Source organism: Tachyglossus aculeatus, chromosome 7, assembly GCF_015852505.1.
Source record: "Tachyglossus aculeatus isolate mTacAcu1 chromosome 7, mTacAcu1.pri, whole genome shotgun sequence".
Taxonomy (NCBI): Eukaryota; Metazoa; Chordata; class Mammalia; order Monotremata; family Tachyglossidae; genus Tachyglossus; species Tachyglossus aculeatus.
Genome location: NC_052072.1, coordinates 31,373,297 through 31,390,600, shown reverse-complemented (window position 1 = coordinate 31,390,600; position 17,304 = coordinate 31,373,297). Strand labels below are relative to the sequence as shown.

The window sequence follows — 17,304 nt, the reverse complement described above, 5'->3', positions numbered from 1 at the left end:
TTGCGAGGTGAGACCGGCAGGTTTTGGTGATGGATTGGATGTGTCGGGTGAACGAGAGAGCGGAGTCGGGGATGACACCAAGGTTGCGGGCTTGTGAAACAGGAAGGATGGTAGTGCCGTCTACAGTGACGGGAAAGTCAGGGAGAGGGCAGGGTTTGAGAGAGAAGATAAGGAGTTCAGTCTTGGACATATTGAGTAATTGATTATTATAATTATCATTATGCTTAATAATATAAGATTCTTAGCTGCACGTAGTAAGTCCAAGCCAGATCCAGGAATAAAGAGTTCTGTTTTCCAATTTTAATGCTGGACAGATATTTTAAGCCAAAAAATGTAAGCAATTTGACAGATGAAAGTCAAATAAGAAGGAGCGATTGCTCAATAAACGTGTCAGTTTGCCTTTCTCTGGGGCTTAGATTTTTTTCCATTAACAGGTGGTGGAACAAAACAGTATTTTATGTAATGACTGTGGGCGTTTTCTATCTTTCACTTGTGAAAGGGGAAAGTTTTTATTAAAATTGAGATGGTGCTACTGTTAGCTATGAAAGGAATCGGTCCAGGCGGATGGTTACAATTTAAGGATATGGTCAAGCATTGAAGAAGAAAATATTTCTATAAAATATTTTTTCTGAACTCCCAGCTGAATCCTGCCAGAAATGTATTCCTCATCCAGAGAGTCTAAAAGGATCTGATTTGGAGATTGAATATTTTCTATTCATCTTATCAAAGAGCCAGTGGAACAAATAACTCAGTGATCATAGCCACTCTTGGTTTAGTTACTTCTCCAACTGCCACCCAGGAAATGAAGCCTCGCTGGTGTTATGTTTCCAGTTTTATTTTCCGGCCCTCCTCTTTTTAAAAGCTTCAAGTTGAAATTCAGCCACCTGTCAGTTGCTGGGTGTTCTGGATGCTTATGTTGAGATCCAGCTAAAAATTCATTTTGGAGGGCCATGAGGAAGGTTTGTAGGGCTCTATATCTAGTATTCAATAAAGTCAGAGCTTGGAAAAATCCTCTCATCATAGTTAAATGAATGCACCATGGTTTTTATGCAAATCTAAAATACCTGTTGTTACCTACAACCCTGCATCCTGAGGAATATGTTTTTATGTTTTGTTTTGTTGTCTGTCTCCCCCTTCTAGGCTGTGAGCCCGCTGTTGGGTAGAGACTGTCTCTATATGTTGCCAACTTGTACTTCCCAAGCGCTTAGTACAGTGCTCTGCACACAGTAAGCGCTCAATAAATACGATTGAATGAATGAATGAATGAAAGGAAGAAAGGTGACTGATCCTTCTTAGCATGTAGCAATGGTTCATTTATGAACCTCTGGTAGGTTCATAAAGCGCTTAATAAATACAATTGATTGATTGATTGGTATTACGACTCCTCTAACTTACACTACAGTGCCACAGTTTTTTATTTGTTTTTTAATATTTTTTGTTGCTTTTTAGGAACAATATGAATTGGTCTATAAAGCCATCACAGAGCTCTTTTTAAGACAGATACAAGTACTTACAGATTCCCAGGATTTGGCCAGTACAGAGGTAGGTTTTGGATCGATTTCGTTTCTTTTGCATTTTAGCTTTGTCTCGTATTCAAGAGGACTTAATTAATCATTAACCATTTTCAAAAATTAATTAATTCATTCAATCATATTTATTGAGCACTTACTGTGTGCAGAACTCTGTACTAAGCCCTTGGAAAGTATAATACAGCAATAGAGACAATCCCTGCCCACAGGGGGCTTACAGACTGGGGGTGGGGAGGTTGGGGGGCCGGAGGGAGGGCATTTATCGAAAAACCTTTAGAACAAGAAAAAATGATAGTCTGTGTTGCATCCATTAGCCCTGTACCGTACTTTCAACTTAAAATCAAGAGTTTAAGGTTGTGACTTTCCGTGGTGAATTCTAGTCTCATAAAATGCAGACAGTTGAGTGGGGGTTGGAAGTAAGTGGTCAGGCTTACACAGAAGCAGAGAGGCAATTGAGTCCGGATGTGGTTTTGCAATTCCTGCCCAAGTCTTATCTCGACGGTGAAGGCCTGACTGATCTTTGAGGACACTTTTGACAAAGCCCAACAGTTCTTAACTGAAGTACATAGACTATCAAATGCATTTTGCTTGACCAAATACAGATCTGATTGTAGAGAATGAGCAAGCCTGAAGGTCAAGAATCAGAAATCAGACTGGGGTTCCAAGACAGAGGGAGACTTCTAGGTGTCAGCGTACTGATGCTTATCGGTTCGTCACTGTGTTTATTGAGTGCTTACTGTGTGCAGAACACTGGAGCAAGTGCTTGGGAAAGTATATCATAACAGAGTTGGTTGATGCAATCCCTGCCCATAAGGAGCTTATGGTCGACAAAGGGAGAGAGGCATTAAAATAAATTACAGGTAGGGGAAACAGTAGAACACACGGAAATGTAAATAAGTGCTGTGCGGCCAGGGTGAGTATTGAAAGGCTTACAGGTTACACAGCCAAGTGCATAAGTATGTGTTGCCATAAGTATGTGTTGCCTCTATGTGTTGCCAATTTGTACTTCCCAAACGCTTAGTACAGTGCTCTGCACATAGTAAGCGCTCAATAAATATGATTGATGATGATGATGATAAGTATTGCAAAAGGGAGGGCGGGAGGGGGAAATGAGGGCTTAGAAAAATGAGATTTTCCAGGGGTTTAGATTTAGTACCATTGCGTAAAATTCAATGGACCAGGAACTGCACAAAATTTAAATCTTTCTTGACTTTTCTCACCTCTAGATACGGGATTTATAAATTGGTAACAGGCGAATGACAGTAAAGAGCGTTCTCTTTTGTTAACTTGTAATGATAAAGTTAGAGTTCTGTTGGAAAAAGCTTAGATGTTGTGAGTTGTATTTTCTGATCAATGACATTATTCCACTTCCACTGGAGGAATCAGGTCTTGTACTTTGACTCAAGGGAGGAGGAATAGTAACAGTATTAAGCACTTTTGAGTGTGGAGCAGTGTACTAAACACAGGGAGAGTAGACAGAGGTGAGAATTAGACACCAGCCCTGGCCCTCGTGGGTGTCCCATCAAAGAATAGAAGCTGGGAGAGGGAACTGATAATAATAATAACTGTGATATTTGTTAAGTGGTTACTATGTGCCAGGCACTATAATAAGCATTGTGGTAGGAACAAACTCATCAGGTTGGATGCAGTCCCTGGCCCAGGTAGGACTTGCAGTCTAAGTGGGAGGGAGAACAAGTGACATTTAAATAAGGAGGAATGAAACACTAAAACATTAAAACAGGGTAACCGACAAGGATGTACATACAAAAAACTCTCTCAAATCAGTAGGGTACTATGTTTTAAAGGAGAAGAATTTCAGGCTCCTTGGGGCTCAGAGTCCAAGACACAACTGTAGGGGAGAGAAGTGAATTGGTGACTATGGAATGACAAAGAAAAAGACGCAGAGGTGTGAGTGGAAAAAGCAAAGAGGATAGAGGGAATGTCCAGTTGATGTAAATAAAGGACAGGACTGAGAGAGGAGGATGGAGTCTAGTTATTGGGAAACATTTTTAAGTTCTACAGGGATAGTTTTCTATCAAGTTCAGGCTACTTATACTAAGTATTGACTGAGACCCTCCACGACACTATTTTTTCTTTAATCCCTAATGTGAAAATTTTCATGTAGAAATTTCTCTCTATGATTCACCGTAGAGATTTTTGAGAAATTTATTGATGGAAATCCAAGCTCTATCTCCCTTTTTCCACAGATTATAGCAAACCACCCAGTAGTCGAACAAAGTCCAGATCCCGAGGCAGATCCTTATTCTCTCCAACTACCAGGCAGGTGAGTATAGTTTTATCCTTGGTCAAAATAGACACCAAATTGATCCAGAGGGCTGAAAAAGTTATGTTTGTGAATCATTACTGTGCCTCTTTGGAGGATTATGGTTACCATTTTGTTACGGTCATCATTTTGTTACGCTTATCATTTTTTTCTGTAACAGTGCAGCTGAGAAGCAGGTGATGTGCCAACAGAATGAAAGTGTGGTGGAAGAAGACATAGAACAGACCTCATCCTCCACTTCTAATACCTCTGAACTTCATGAAAGTGAGGGATCCAATCTCTATCCCGTTAGACAGAGCATTTCTCTTGAAGCCTTGGAACGAGACCATGACAACGACAAAAATGCTAAAACACGACGGCTACGGGATACAGAGGTGTCTCTACTAGTTGGGGAAACACTCCAGAAGCATCAAAGTTTGGACTTGACACCCATTTTGGCTGAGGCCTATCCTAACTCAGAATCTGCAAATGCAACGGAGAGACCTACCACTGTAAAAGCACCATTAACACGGACCAAATCTACTCCCTCTGAATCGACCCGGAAGAGAGAAGCTAAGGAATTAGAAGTGAAAGATCCGTTGCCTCACTTGGGAACTCAGTTGAGCAATTCTTGCTTCTCTGGGGCGTTACAGACTCAGAAGCAGCTCAATTCTTCTTCTGCGGAACTAAATTATTCAGGATCATGTGGCTCTCAATGCTGCTTGCCTGGTGCCTGTGGTCTAAAACATCATTTTCACGATACCTATAGGCCACATCCTTATACTTCCTCAGCAGAAGATCCTTATTTTTCACCATCACCTCTCACTAATCCTGAATCTCCAATATGTGTTGAGTTCTCTAAAGAGAAAGATGGACCTGCTTTTACCTTTTCTTTGTCCCCTGCAACTTCTAAAGCCCAGATCTCTGACTCCCTGCCATTTAACTCTCCGGCATCCGGACCTCAGGCCAATTATTTGCACCCACCTGTCAGCAGAGAGGCAGCAATACAGGGTAAGTTATTATAAAAGTCTAGCAATCATCCTAGGATTGACTGAATTTCAGGAGAAGAAATTTACTTGTACATATCTATTCTATTTATTTGATTTTGTTAGTATGTTTGGTTTTGTTCTCTGTCTCCCCCTTTTAGACTGTGAGCCCTCTGTTGGGTAGGGACTGTCTCTATATGTTGCCAACTTGGACTTCCCAAGCGCTTAGTACATTGCTCTGCACACAGTAAGCGCTCAATAAATACGATTGATTAATTGATTGACTGATTCCCCGTCCCCAAAACCCAAGTAGTATCAGAACTTAGCACAGTACCTGGCGCATAGTAAGTGCTTAACAAAAACCATTAAAAAAAAAAACCAACTCTTCAGACCAGCAGTGCCAAGGGTCTAAAAATTAAAACAAAATGTTTATCTAGAAATCCTTTCCCCTTTGAGCTGCTTTTTCTGGGGGCCGAGGGAAGAAAAATTGTAATATCGGTTGACAGCTATGCCACCTTGTGGTGCTTCGCTTCAAGATCCTTTCGAGATAAAACATTTGATCAGTTTTTGAGAAAAATAATGCAAGCCTAAATGATACAAAATAAAAGTTCAGTGAATTTAAAATAATTGTGTGGACAACAGCTCTAAGAGCGTGGCTCCGTGGAAAGATCACGGGCTCTGGAGTCAGAGGTCATGGGTTCAAATCCCTGCTCCGCCAACTGTCAGCTGTGTGACTTTGGGCAAGCCACTTAACTTCTCTGTGCCTCAGCTATCTCATCTGTAAAATGGGGATTAAAACTGTGAGCCCCCCGTGGGACAACCTGATCACTTTGTAACCTCCCCAGCGCTTAGAACAGTGCTTTGCACATAGTAAGCGCTTAACAAATACCATTATTATTATTATTATTATTCAAGTAAATAAGGGGTGTTTGTGATGCTATACCCAGTGCTCAGGGAAGGTTCTAAAATGTATTTTGGGGGCCTCCCATATTTTTGACGGTAACTAAGCTACTTGAAGGGGGAGAATTAGATTAGAGTCAGTGAGCTTCTTTTACTTTTCTGAGTTAATGGGGCTGGGCTTCTTAGTGAATGGGATTATCAATGATAATAATAATGATAGCATTTATTAAGCACTTACTATGTGCAAAGCACTGTTCTAAGCACTGGAGAGGTTACAAGGTGATCAGGTTGTCCCACGGGGGGCTCACAGTCTTAATCCCCATTTTACAGATGAGGTAACTGAGGCGCAGAGAAGTTAAGTGACTTGTCCAAAGTCACACAGCTGGCAGTTGGTGGGGCTGGGAGGGAGGATGAATAAAAGGGAATTCCATTAGATAATTCAATAACTACATTTGTGTCTCTGACATTTTGATTTATAGTGTACCCAAGCCTAGAAGACATTCCTCCTCCTTTGCCTGAGAGAACCCCTGAATCATTTATTGTAACTGGTGAAACTGGTGAGTACCGGAGGAGAGGTGACACAGAAAACAAGTCACCACGCCTCTGTCTTGTGTCCTGTGTGTCGGTGTTGAATCACTTATGGTTCCGAGGGAGAAACAGGAAAGTATTATCGACATGTAATTTCTTCCAGAAGAGTTTCCACAGGAAGCTTTCACACTTCAGCCGTCACCTGAGAATCTACACATTGGAACATCACAGGAATGGAGTGGAGTAGCTGAATCCAAGGAATCTGATGATTCAGTCAGACTGAGGCCCAGCAAGGTAAATATAGTAACATCTTCAGGTTAGACTAGCAACACAGTGTTCACTTGGCTTCTGCTTAAAGTAAAACTTTTTTTTAGCACGGCAAATATCAAATTTCTAGCTAGGGACTACACTTTTTCCTCAAGGGAAAAAATAGCTTCCTGGTGGGAATTTCAGCTATTTTTTCTCCTTCTTTCTTAAGCCCACACCTCTCACTACACCTCTCCTCTCACCTAGTCTGTGAGCCCCAGGTGGGACAGGATCTGTGTCCTATCTGACTAACTTGTTCAGTGATTGACACATAATAAGCACTTAAAAAATACCATAATGATAACTATAGGAGGTAGAAGGAGGACAAGCCTGAGATGTTTGAGCCCATAAATGCCACATAGAACAGCCACAGCAAGCCAGCTAGGGATAGATGCAGAGCGACATTCTGTTTCTCCCTCATAACCCCACACAAAAACAGAATAGTAAAACTGGAGCAAGGTAGGAAGCCGTGACAGGTAACTGTCCATTTTGTAAAACACTCAGTTATAGGGGAGGTGTTCCTTAAGCCCTAATAAGAGAAGCAGCGTGGCTCAGTGGAAAGAGCCCGGGCTTTGGAGTCAGAGGTCATGGGTTCAAATCCCAGCTCCGCCACTTGTCAGCTGTGTGACTTTGGGCAAGTCACTTCACTTCTCTGAGCCTCAGTTACCTCATCTATAAAATGGAGATGAAGACTGTGAGCCCCATGTGGGACAACCTGGTCACCTTGTATCCTCCCCAGCGCTTAGAACAGTGCTTTGCGCATAGTAAGCACTTAACAATTGCCATTATTATTACTATTATTAGATCTTGGTTGTACTGTACAATTTTCTTTTGCACTTGGATTTTCACATCTTTATTCACCCCCTCCCTCAGACCCACAGTGCTTATATACACTTCCATAATTTATTTATGTTATTGTCTCTCTCTCTTTCTAAACTGTAAGTTCACTGTGGGCAGGGAATGTGTCCACCAACTCTGTTATATTGTACTCTCCCAAGTGCTTGGCACACAGTAAGAGCTCAGTAAATATGATTGGTTCTCTTTACCTAATTTCACTTCATTATAACTCTTTCCCTGTGCATTTTTGGGGCGCCAATGCCATAAAATCCCAGAGCAGATTTCCAATCTCACTCTGTCTTCTAGTACACAATATTAGGTTAACTCTGCTGTGATGTCTTTCATTCTGTTTGGACATCTTACCTTTTGCAAAACAAGCACCATATAAGAGCATGCATTTATATGTTGTTCATCATCCTGCAGGGCCTCAAAGCATTTAACAGATTAAGACGGGATTGCTCACATCAGTGACATGTGATGTTTCTACTTCAGCAGTTCAACTAAGTGGGTTTGGGGAGAGGAAGTAAAGAACAACCTCTCTGATTGTACCCAGGAGGGAAAATTCTAAATAGGGAGGAAATAATTACTCAGATTGGAAATTTGTCAAGGACTAAGTGCCATGGAGCATTAAATCACTAATTAAGAGTGCCCATTGTATTGCACACATCTCTTTTGGTGAATCAAGAAAAATGGCAGGTTCTGAGCCCACCTCTCATTCTTTCCTGGGGGCATGCGGGGCACTGTGTGTGTGTGCGCGGGTGTGTATGTGCGCAAATTCATGACTTACTACTTTGAATTTGAAGCAATTCCACTTGGAATCAATATTGCAAATATTTCCCTTTTGTTTCCTTGTAGAGTGTGAGAATACGGATTCCCAAATCAGGTAAAGCTTAAGTTTGACTCCTACAGAAATGCTGCCCATTCTCTAATCAACCCTAATAATGTATGAGTTTAGTCTTAATAGTTTAATCAATCAATAATATCTTATTCTCCTATTTGTGACTTATTTTAATATTCATCTCCCTCTGTAGACTATGCTCCTTTTGGGCAGGGATTCTGTCTACCAACTCTATTTTATTTTACTTTCTCAAGCGCTTAGTATAGTACACCACGTACAGTAAACACTCAATAAATGCCATTGACTTGAGCGTTTATTTGAGAGAAGGCCTCCTGCAGGAGATGTGGCTTTTAGAAGGGTTTTGAAAACAGGGAGAACATTGGTAGAAGCAAGTGGATAGGATGAGAATGAGGCACTCTAAGTAGGTTGGCTTTAGAGGAGCATACTGGGCATACTGGGTTGTAATGGGAGAGGAGAGAGGGTAAATAGGAGGGAGACAGCTGATAGAGTGTCAAAGTCGATTGTCAGGAGTTTCTGCTTGATGTGGAGGGGAATAGTGGGCAGGGAATGTGTCTGACAATGCTATTGTATTGTACCCTCTCAAATGGTTAGTACAGTGCTCTACACATAGTAAGCACTCAAATAACCATTGATTGATTGAATAGGCAACCACTGGAAGATTTTGAGGCATGAGAAAACATAAGCAAACTGATGTTTTAGAAAAATGATCCAGGTGTCAGTGAAATATGGAGTGCAGAGGGGAGAAGCTGGAAGCAGGGAGGTCTGAGAGGTGACGGTTGGAATAGCTGAGTTGGGATAAGACAAGTGCATGAACCAGTAGAGTAGCAGTTTGGTTAGAGATGAAGGGGCAAATTTTTGAGGTGATGTGAAGAAAGAACCAACAGGATTTGGTGACTGACTAAATAAGGTTGATTGTGAGACAAGACAGGTGGTAGTGTTGTCAACAGTGATAGGAAACTGGGAGAAGAAGATAATTTGAGAGGGAAGATGAGGAGTTCAGTTTTAGACATTTTGATCTTGAGATGCCTGCAGGACATTCATGTGTACATGTCCTAGAGGCAGGAGGAATTTGAGATTGCAGAGAAAGAAGAAGAAGGAGCAGCCAGAGAGGTAGAAGAACTAGGAGAGGACTGTCAAATCATACTGGTAATAATGTATACTTCAAATTTGAAGCACAAATTACCCATGTGTGCTCTTTCTTCTCCCTTTCCCATCATCTTTTCGGAGTAGAAATATATACCTCAATATTTTTTATGAGGGAGGTTTTTGTTTTCCATGAACAGTTGTGTTAATTGCCATCATCAATTGTATTTTTTAAGTCTCAACTGCATGCAAAGCACTATACTAAGCAATAGAGAGAACATGCCCAAAGCAAAACAAATAATCCCGACTCTTAGGCAATTGCAATCTAACAGGGGAGACAAGCAAATATAAAATATTTACAAATACTGCTGGCAGGAGAAACAAGGATAGCCTGGAGCAGCAAATGGCAGGGTGAAAGAAATGAATAAATAATTGAATGTGCGTGTGTGTGTATGTGTGTGTGCGTGTGAACACTGAGGATGAAGAGAAAGTAGAATGAAGAGGGTAGGCCCAAAGAGGCAGGGGGGAAGTGAAAGGGCAAAGAGGAGAAGCTACACATATATATCTGTAATTTCTTTATTTCTACTAATGTATGTTTCCCCCTCTAGACTGTAAGCTCGTTGGAGACAAATAATGTGTCTGTTATATTGTTATATTGTACTCTCTCAAGAGCTTAGTATAATGCTCTGCATACAGTAAGCACTTTATAAATACAATTGACTGACCACTGACCACTGACTGACTGACTGACTGACTAGAAAGAGGGGGGAGTCCAAGCTGGATAAAGGGAGAGAGACCAACCTACGTCTTAGAACTATATGGATTTTTGCATATCCATAATGTCCCCAATCCCAATCAATTCTGATACACAAGATTATACTCTCCGCGCACAAAATGTCAAATGGAAGGGTGATGTAATGCAACCCTGATTCTTCCCATTTGTAGCCAAGTGTAAAAAAATCAAATCTTGGAAGTGATCTATTTTATATGTAAGAAGCAATCTAGGAATCTTAAGTAGTTTTTTTTACTCATTCATAGTATTCATATTAATGTCTGTCTCCCTCTCTAGACTGTAAGCTCATTTTAGGCAGGGAACATGCCTGCTAATTCTGTTGTAGTGTACTCTTCCGAGCCCTTAATACAATGCTCTACAAATAATAAGCGCTCAATAGGGACCATTGATTGAGTCAAATGATTATTTCAGTTGACCTCCAAACTGAAGTGGTCTATGTGGGGAGATGAAACAAACCCTAGCGCTTAGTTGTGTTTTCTATTTGAGCAAGAAATGAGTTGCATCTGGTGGTTAGGGCCCTATTACTTGGGGTAGTGTGAGCAGAACCTCATTTTGTTTGGGAAACATTCATTCGCTTTCTGTCATAGCACGATAACGTTGAATGAATTGACTTGGCTATTGGGGGGGACTCGCTAATACTTGCGTTTAATACATGAATACCACTTAACTATTGGTTGAAAGATTTCTTTCATTTTTTTGTATCTCAGAGAAACGTCGAGATAGTTCTTCCCCACCTCCTCCACTCCCGGAAAGAACACGGGAGTCCTTCTTTCTTGCTGATGAAGACTGTAAGTGGCATTATCTTCACCTTCTCTTCCAAAAGGAGGTTCAACCTACCATTTTAGAAAGAGGGCTATTTAAGAAGGCAGTAAAACCAAACCAAACAAGGACTCCATATTCTGGAAAAGATAAAGAAATATACAGGGTGGTTGGAGAGCAAACTTACAATGGAAAAGTACATCAGTCTGCACAGGAAATATGAGCAGCATGACCTACTGGAAATAGCACGGTCCTGGGAGTTAGAGGACTTGGGTTCTAATCCTGTGGTTCTTCCATTTATCTGCTGTGTGACCTTGGGCAAATCATTTTACTTCTCCGTTTCTTCATCCATGAAATGTGGATCTGTGGACCTGTTTCCCTCCTATGTAGACTGTGAGCCCCATATGGGACAGCGACTGTGTCCTGCCTAATAATCTTTAATCTACCAATGCCTAGTACAGTCCTTGGCACATAGTAAGCACTTAATAAATGCCACAATTATTAGAACTGTTGCCTAAAAAGACTCTATAGAAGTTAAAATAGATTACTGACTGAGGAAAGCATGCACATTTAGGCCGGAACGAGTCTGCTAATTCTGCTGGATTGTACTCTCTCAAACACTAAGTACAGAGCTCTGCACATAGTAAGCACTCAATAAATACATTGATTGATTGAGTGAATGAAGAAATTACGCAAATACATATGTAAATACATCTGTAAATTTGTCTGTATTTTATCAACTGTCTTGTGTTAGGTGTGGAGGCCCAGCCTGTAGAAACTTATTCCACCAGCTGCCCTGGGAATTCAGAAAGTACAACATCTAAACACTCATCCAAGAGTAATGGAAAAGGCTTCAGGAGGAGTAAGGTAAAGTGGGAGAGACACAGTTGAAGGAATTTTAGAGTGGTCTCTTGCAGAGCTGACTTTTTCTTTCTTCCCCATAAAGGAGCCAAGGCTCCGTTGCAAGTTCTCCATTAGATCTGGAGCTAAAAGCCATTCAGGTGATGCAAGGCAGTGGCCGCATCTAATGGCTCCTGAATGGGAACTGCGACAAGGAGGCTTTGCAGTCCCCAGAAGCTATAGCCCGGCTACAGCTGCTCCAGACTTCCAATATCCACTTTATCTCCCGAGCAACCCCAGGCTCTCCAATGGGCCCCAGGGGTGAGGCAGGAAAAACAGCTCCTCCTCACTGGGCTCTGGAGCCGAGAGCAAGGCAAGCCTCTGGCATGATGAGACCCTACTGGGTCAGAGATATGACAGGAGGCAAGAAACGGAGCTGACATCTTGTCTCCACTTCCCACCTTTCCCTGACTGTAAAGGGCTGGGCAAGATAGCTTCCGTTGTCCATTTATTATTATTATTATTATTATTATTATTATTATTATTATTATCATTATTATTATTATTTTTAGAACAGTGTTTGACACAAAGTAAGAGCTTAACAAATACCATCCTGTACCCAAAACTGTGAAGACAAAAGCACTTCCATGGGGGCAATGTCTCCCTTCACCTCCATGTGAAAAAGGGACTGTATCCCACTTCATTCTCTTGTACCTGTCCCAGTATTTAGTATGGTGCTTGCCACATAGCATTTACCATATATTATAATTATTATTGTTGTTCTAGTCAGATTTTATTTTATTTTTCCAAAATGCTATTTCCGGGTGATCTCCGCACTGCTGTGTAGGAAGCTTTACTTTGCACTACTTTTCAACTTAGTATGAAGAATTCTTGCCAACTTGTACTTCCCAAGCGCTTAGTACAGTGCTCTGCACACAGTAAGCGCTCGATAAATACGATTGATTGATTGATTGTATTCTGTTTTCAAGACACTTTTCTTTCTGATTCATTCAAGTTTCTCTTCATGATGAAAAGAAAATATTTCCTTTTCTCCCCACAGAGTTTGAAGCTTTTGCGAAATATGAAAAAGAGTGAGTATTTACAGTAATTTTGAGATGTTTATATAATTTCAAATTCTGTATAGTAATTTCATGATTTACTCCACATAGCCTTACTTGTCAGGAAAGCATTATGATCATACTTTATGCATGAGGGATCCTAGGTATGGAAAGGTTTGACTAACCAAGGATCATATAAAGTTAAGTGCAGAAACAGGGGTCTTCTAACCCCTAAAGCATTTTGTGGTTCTTCTCACATTTAGAACCCTGTCTGAACTTGTCAATTATTGCTTCACTCTCAGATGATGAAGTGAGTTCTAATACCACCTTATCTGTACCTAGTACCTAACTCCAAAATGCTTTCAGGATACAAAAAATATCAAATTAAGGCTGACCCTATCCCTGTGAGAATGGTAGGAAAAATATATTATGACCCCTATTATAAATGTAAGAATGTCTAGGGTAGATGGGGCAACTGAAACCCAAAAGCTAAGTACTTTGTCGAAGTTCTCAGAGGGAAACTGAATTAGAACTCTTGGATTCTTGATTAACAGTCTGGTATTGAAACATATATTCCACCCATCTCCCTCTGAACATCTCTCTCCTAAATGTGTGTTCAGAAAATGCATTTGAAAACTAGCTACGTTCAGGGTTGCCACTAACAGCACTCTCATGTGTCTGTTTATTGTTATATCGTACTCTTCCGAGCACTTAGTACAGTGCTTTGCATACAGTAAGAGCTCAATAAATACGATTGAATAAGTGAATGAATGAATCTCAGATACCAGATGTGCCTTCACCACAGTGGAAGTAACAGATGTACAAAATTCCTCTCTAATCTGTATGCTCTTTGAGAGCGGGAAATGTGTCTACCAACTCCACTGTATTGTACTCTCCCAAGTGCTTAGTACATTGTCTTTCTTATGCCGTCGAGTCGTCTCCGACCCGTAGCGACACCATGGACATATCTCTCCCAGAACATCCCACCTCCATCGGCAATCGCTCTGGTAGTGTATCCAGAGAGTTTTCTTGGTAAAAATCTGGAAATGGTTTACCATTGCCTCCTTCCGTGCAGTAAACTCGAGTCGCTGCCCTCGACTCTTTGCCATGCTGCTGCTGTCCAGCACAAGTGAGTTTAGCACTCTAGAAATACCATTGATTGATTATCAGGTTATCAATCGATTAATTATGTTTATTGAATACCTACTGTAAAGCACCGTACTAAATGCTAGGGAGAATACCATATAACAGAGTTGGTAGGAATGAGGTTATGCAGCATACTGTAATGATTTCCTGGAAAGCCTTCTACAGAACTCTGTTTCTAGAGTGCGCCTGTGGGAAAGGTGTCCCACCCTTGCCACTGTACTAAGTGCTCGGAAGAGTACGATATAACAATAAACAGACACATGAGAGTGCTGTTAGCGGCAACCTGAACGTAGCTAGTTTTCAAATGCATTTTCTGAATGCACATTTAGGAGAGAGATGTTCAGAGGGAGATGGGTGGAATATATGTTTCAATACCAGACTGTTAATCAAAAATCCAAGAGTTCTAACTCAGTTTCCCTCTGAGAGCTTTGACAAAGTACTTAGCTTTGTTTGTCCTTTGTTTCCCCTTTCAAGTCCCTCTGAACACACATACTGCTTTTGAGATAAAGGATGTGGCAGGAGAAGCCAATGTGGAGGAAGACTTCGCCAATTAAGCGCTCCTTTCCCTGACTACCTCTCCCTTCTGCATAATAATAATAATAATAATAGCATTTATTAAGCGCTTGCTATGTGCAAAGCACTGTTCTGAGTGCTGGGGAGGATACAAGGCGATCAGGTTGTCCCACGGGGGTGGCTCACAGTCTTCACCCCCGTTTTACAGATGAGGTAACTGAGGCACAGAGAAGTTAAGTGACTTGTCCAAAGTCACACAGCTGACAATTGGCAGAGCTGGGATTTGAACCCATGACCTCTGACTCCAGAGCCCGGGCTCTTTCCACTGAGCCACGCTGCTTCTCTATGCAACCTGGATCCATGCCGTAAAGACATCACCCCATCCCCAGCTCCACAGTACTTGAGTACAGATCTGTAAATTATTTATTTATATTAATGCCTGTCTCTTTTTCTAAACGGTGAGCTTGTGGGGGCAGGAAACATGTCTACCAACTCTGTTGTACTCTCCCAAGTCCTTAGTACAGTGCTCTGCACACAGTAAACGGTGAATCAATGTGAGAAGCAGCGTGGCTCAGTGGAAAGAGCATGGGCTTTGGAGTCAGAGGTCAGGGTTTCATATCCTGACTCAGCCAGTTGTCAGCTGCGGGACTTTGGGCAAGTCACTTAACTTCTCTGTGCCTCAGTTACCTCATCTGTAAAATGGGGATTAAGACTGTGAGCCCCCTGTGGGACAACCTGATCACCTTGTAACCTCCCCAGAACTTAAAACAGTGCTTTGCACCTAATAAGCACTTTATAAATGCCATCATTATTAATCAATACCACTGACTGATCGATTAAAATAAAGATATCACCCTTAAAGGTGTTTGGTGCCACACTACTAGCAGACAAAGATCAAACCAGCTGAAAAACTAGACTAATGACCACCTTTGTTGTGTTAATATAAAAAAAACTCATGAATTTGGACCTCTTTAATTTGGAATTCATGACAATTCTGACTCAATTTTATTGTAGAAATACTGGAGTTATGGTAGAAAATGGTTCTCACTGAGGGGTAGAGTCTGCTAAACGGAGAGAAAAGAGGAGAAATAGGATGGAGAAAAGTGAGGGGAGAGGGTGGAGCAAGACAGAGAGAGGAGAGAGAGCCCTTCTGAGTCCTCTGTAACACAAACAATAAATCAATAAATGGTATATATTGAGCTCTTAAAGAGTGCAGAGCACAAGACTAAGCACTTGGGAGAATACAAACAACAGAACTGATAGATACATTCCGTGCCCATGTCTTTTCAGATTACTCTGAGAAACTCTTAGTTATGGGTTCCCTGGAAACATGATTTGAAGTGGGAAGTTTTTAAACCCAGGATGTATAACTCATGTATTAAAAATTGAGGAACAAGAAAAAAACCACATTCAAATTAAAGAAAAAAAAAGCACTTCAACAATTTAGGCTTTTCGTAATTTGGGTTAGTCATTCTCTCATTATTGGTATTATTTTTTTTAAGCACTTACTATGTGTCAAGCACTGTTGAAAGTACTGGGGTAGATAAAAATTAATCAGGTCAGATCCAGTCCCTATCCCACATGGGGCTCACAGTCTAAGAGGGAGAACAAGTACTGAATCTCCTTTTTAAAGATGAAGAAAGTTTTATCCAAATTAGAGAGGTTTTACTCTATTTCAACTAAAGATCATGTTTTTATCTCTGCGAGCCTTTATTGGTGCAAAGATGTAAGTACATGCTATATTCGTCTTACCAGCTTTCTCTTTTATAGGCATCACTGCAATGTTTGCCTCATTTTATCCATACTAGTATGCTGTTATACAAGAGTGCTATTTAAAACACCCAAAAACCTAACCTCAGACACGTTCCTTTTGAAAACAGTCACAGCAAAACATATTGTGAAACAAGTGTGTTAATTTTACAAAATAGGCAAAGCAATGACACATTTTCAGATGTCACCAAGTGTTATTAGTAATAATAGCCTGCTGCTTACTCTTCTGTTACACTGTACTGAAAACAAATCCCACAGATATTGTATGAGGGGAAATTCCCTCTACAGTAATTTACTACTCAGTATTAACATTCCCGCAATGAAAGCTTTAGAGACCTAGGCGATGTTGGTAAAATATGTTTTTCAACTGATAATTACTGAGCGTCCACAAGACGCATAGTGTACTGTGGGGTTGGAATACCTAAGAGAGAAGTCAGTCCCTGCCCTCAGGGGATTATAACTAGAATGCTTAAATATCTGTAAGATTCAATTCTGAAAACCCAAGTCCCCTATTACACATGCCAACCTGCCCTTCTCAACAGTCTCCTGCTCCAAATCCACAATTCCGTTTCCTCAGTTGATTTGAGTTGTCTTGCCTGCTTTTAAAATCTAACCCCTTTACTTGTGCCGCAGACATCTTTCCGTCTCATCTCTTAAAAACATTTCTTTTCCTTACTGCCATCTTAATAATACTAATATTTAAGCACCTACAGATCAGACACAGTACCTGTCCGACACAGGACTCAGAGTCTAAGATGAATGACTCAGTGAAAAGATCACGGGCTTTGGAGTCAGAGGTCATGGGTTTGAATCCCGACTCCACCACATGATGGCTGTGTGACCTTGGGCAAGTCACTTAACTTCTGTGAGCCTCAGTTACCTCATCTGTAACATGGGGATTGATTGTGAGCCCCACGTGGGGCAACCTGATCACCTTGTATCCCCCCCAGCGCTTAGAACAGTGCTCTGCACATAGTAAGTGCTTAACAAATGCCATCATTATTATTATTATTATGAATAGCAGGTATTTAATCACCATTTTACAGATGAGGAAACTGAGGCACAGAGAATTTAAGTGACTTACCCAAGGTCACAGAGGAGGCAATTGGCTGATCCGGGATTAGAGCCCAGGTC

The 17,304-nt window shown here is 41.0% G+C and overlaps 1 protein-coding gene across 1 annotated transcript in view; it reads left to right on the top strand.

Moving 5' to 3' along the window:
- PTPN22 (protein tyrosine phosphatase non-receptor type 22) overlaps positions 1–17,304 on the top strand; it is a 53,716-nt gene that overhangs the window by 30,641 nt on the left and 5,771 nt on the right. Inside the window, exons 11-19 of the mRNA XM_038749305.1 lie at positions 1,450–1,542; positions 3,737–3,813; positions 3,974–4,803; positions 6,158–6,235; positions 6,370–6,500; positions 8,205–8,232; positions 10,792–10,872; positions 11,598–11,710; positions 12,744–12,774. Coding sequence (XP_038605233.1) covers positions 1,450–1,542; positions 3,737–3,813; positions 3,974–4,803; positions 6,158–6,235; positions 6,370–6,500; positions 8,205–8,232; positions 10,792–10,872; positions 11,598–11,710; positions 12,744–12,774 — 1,462 coding nt within the window. The remainder of the gene's footprint in view (positions 1–1,449; positions 1,543–3,736; positions 3,814–3,973; positions 4,804–6,157; positions 6,236–6,369; positions 6,501–8,204; positions 8,233–10,791; positions 10,873–11,597; positions 11,711–12,743; positions 12,775–17,304) is intronic.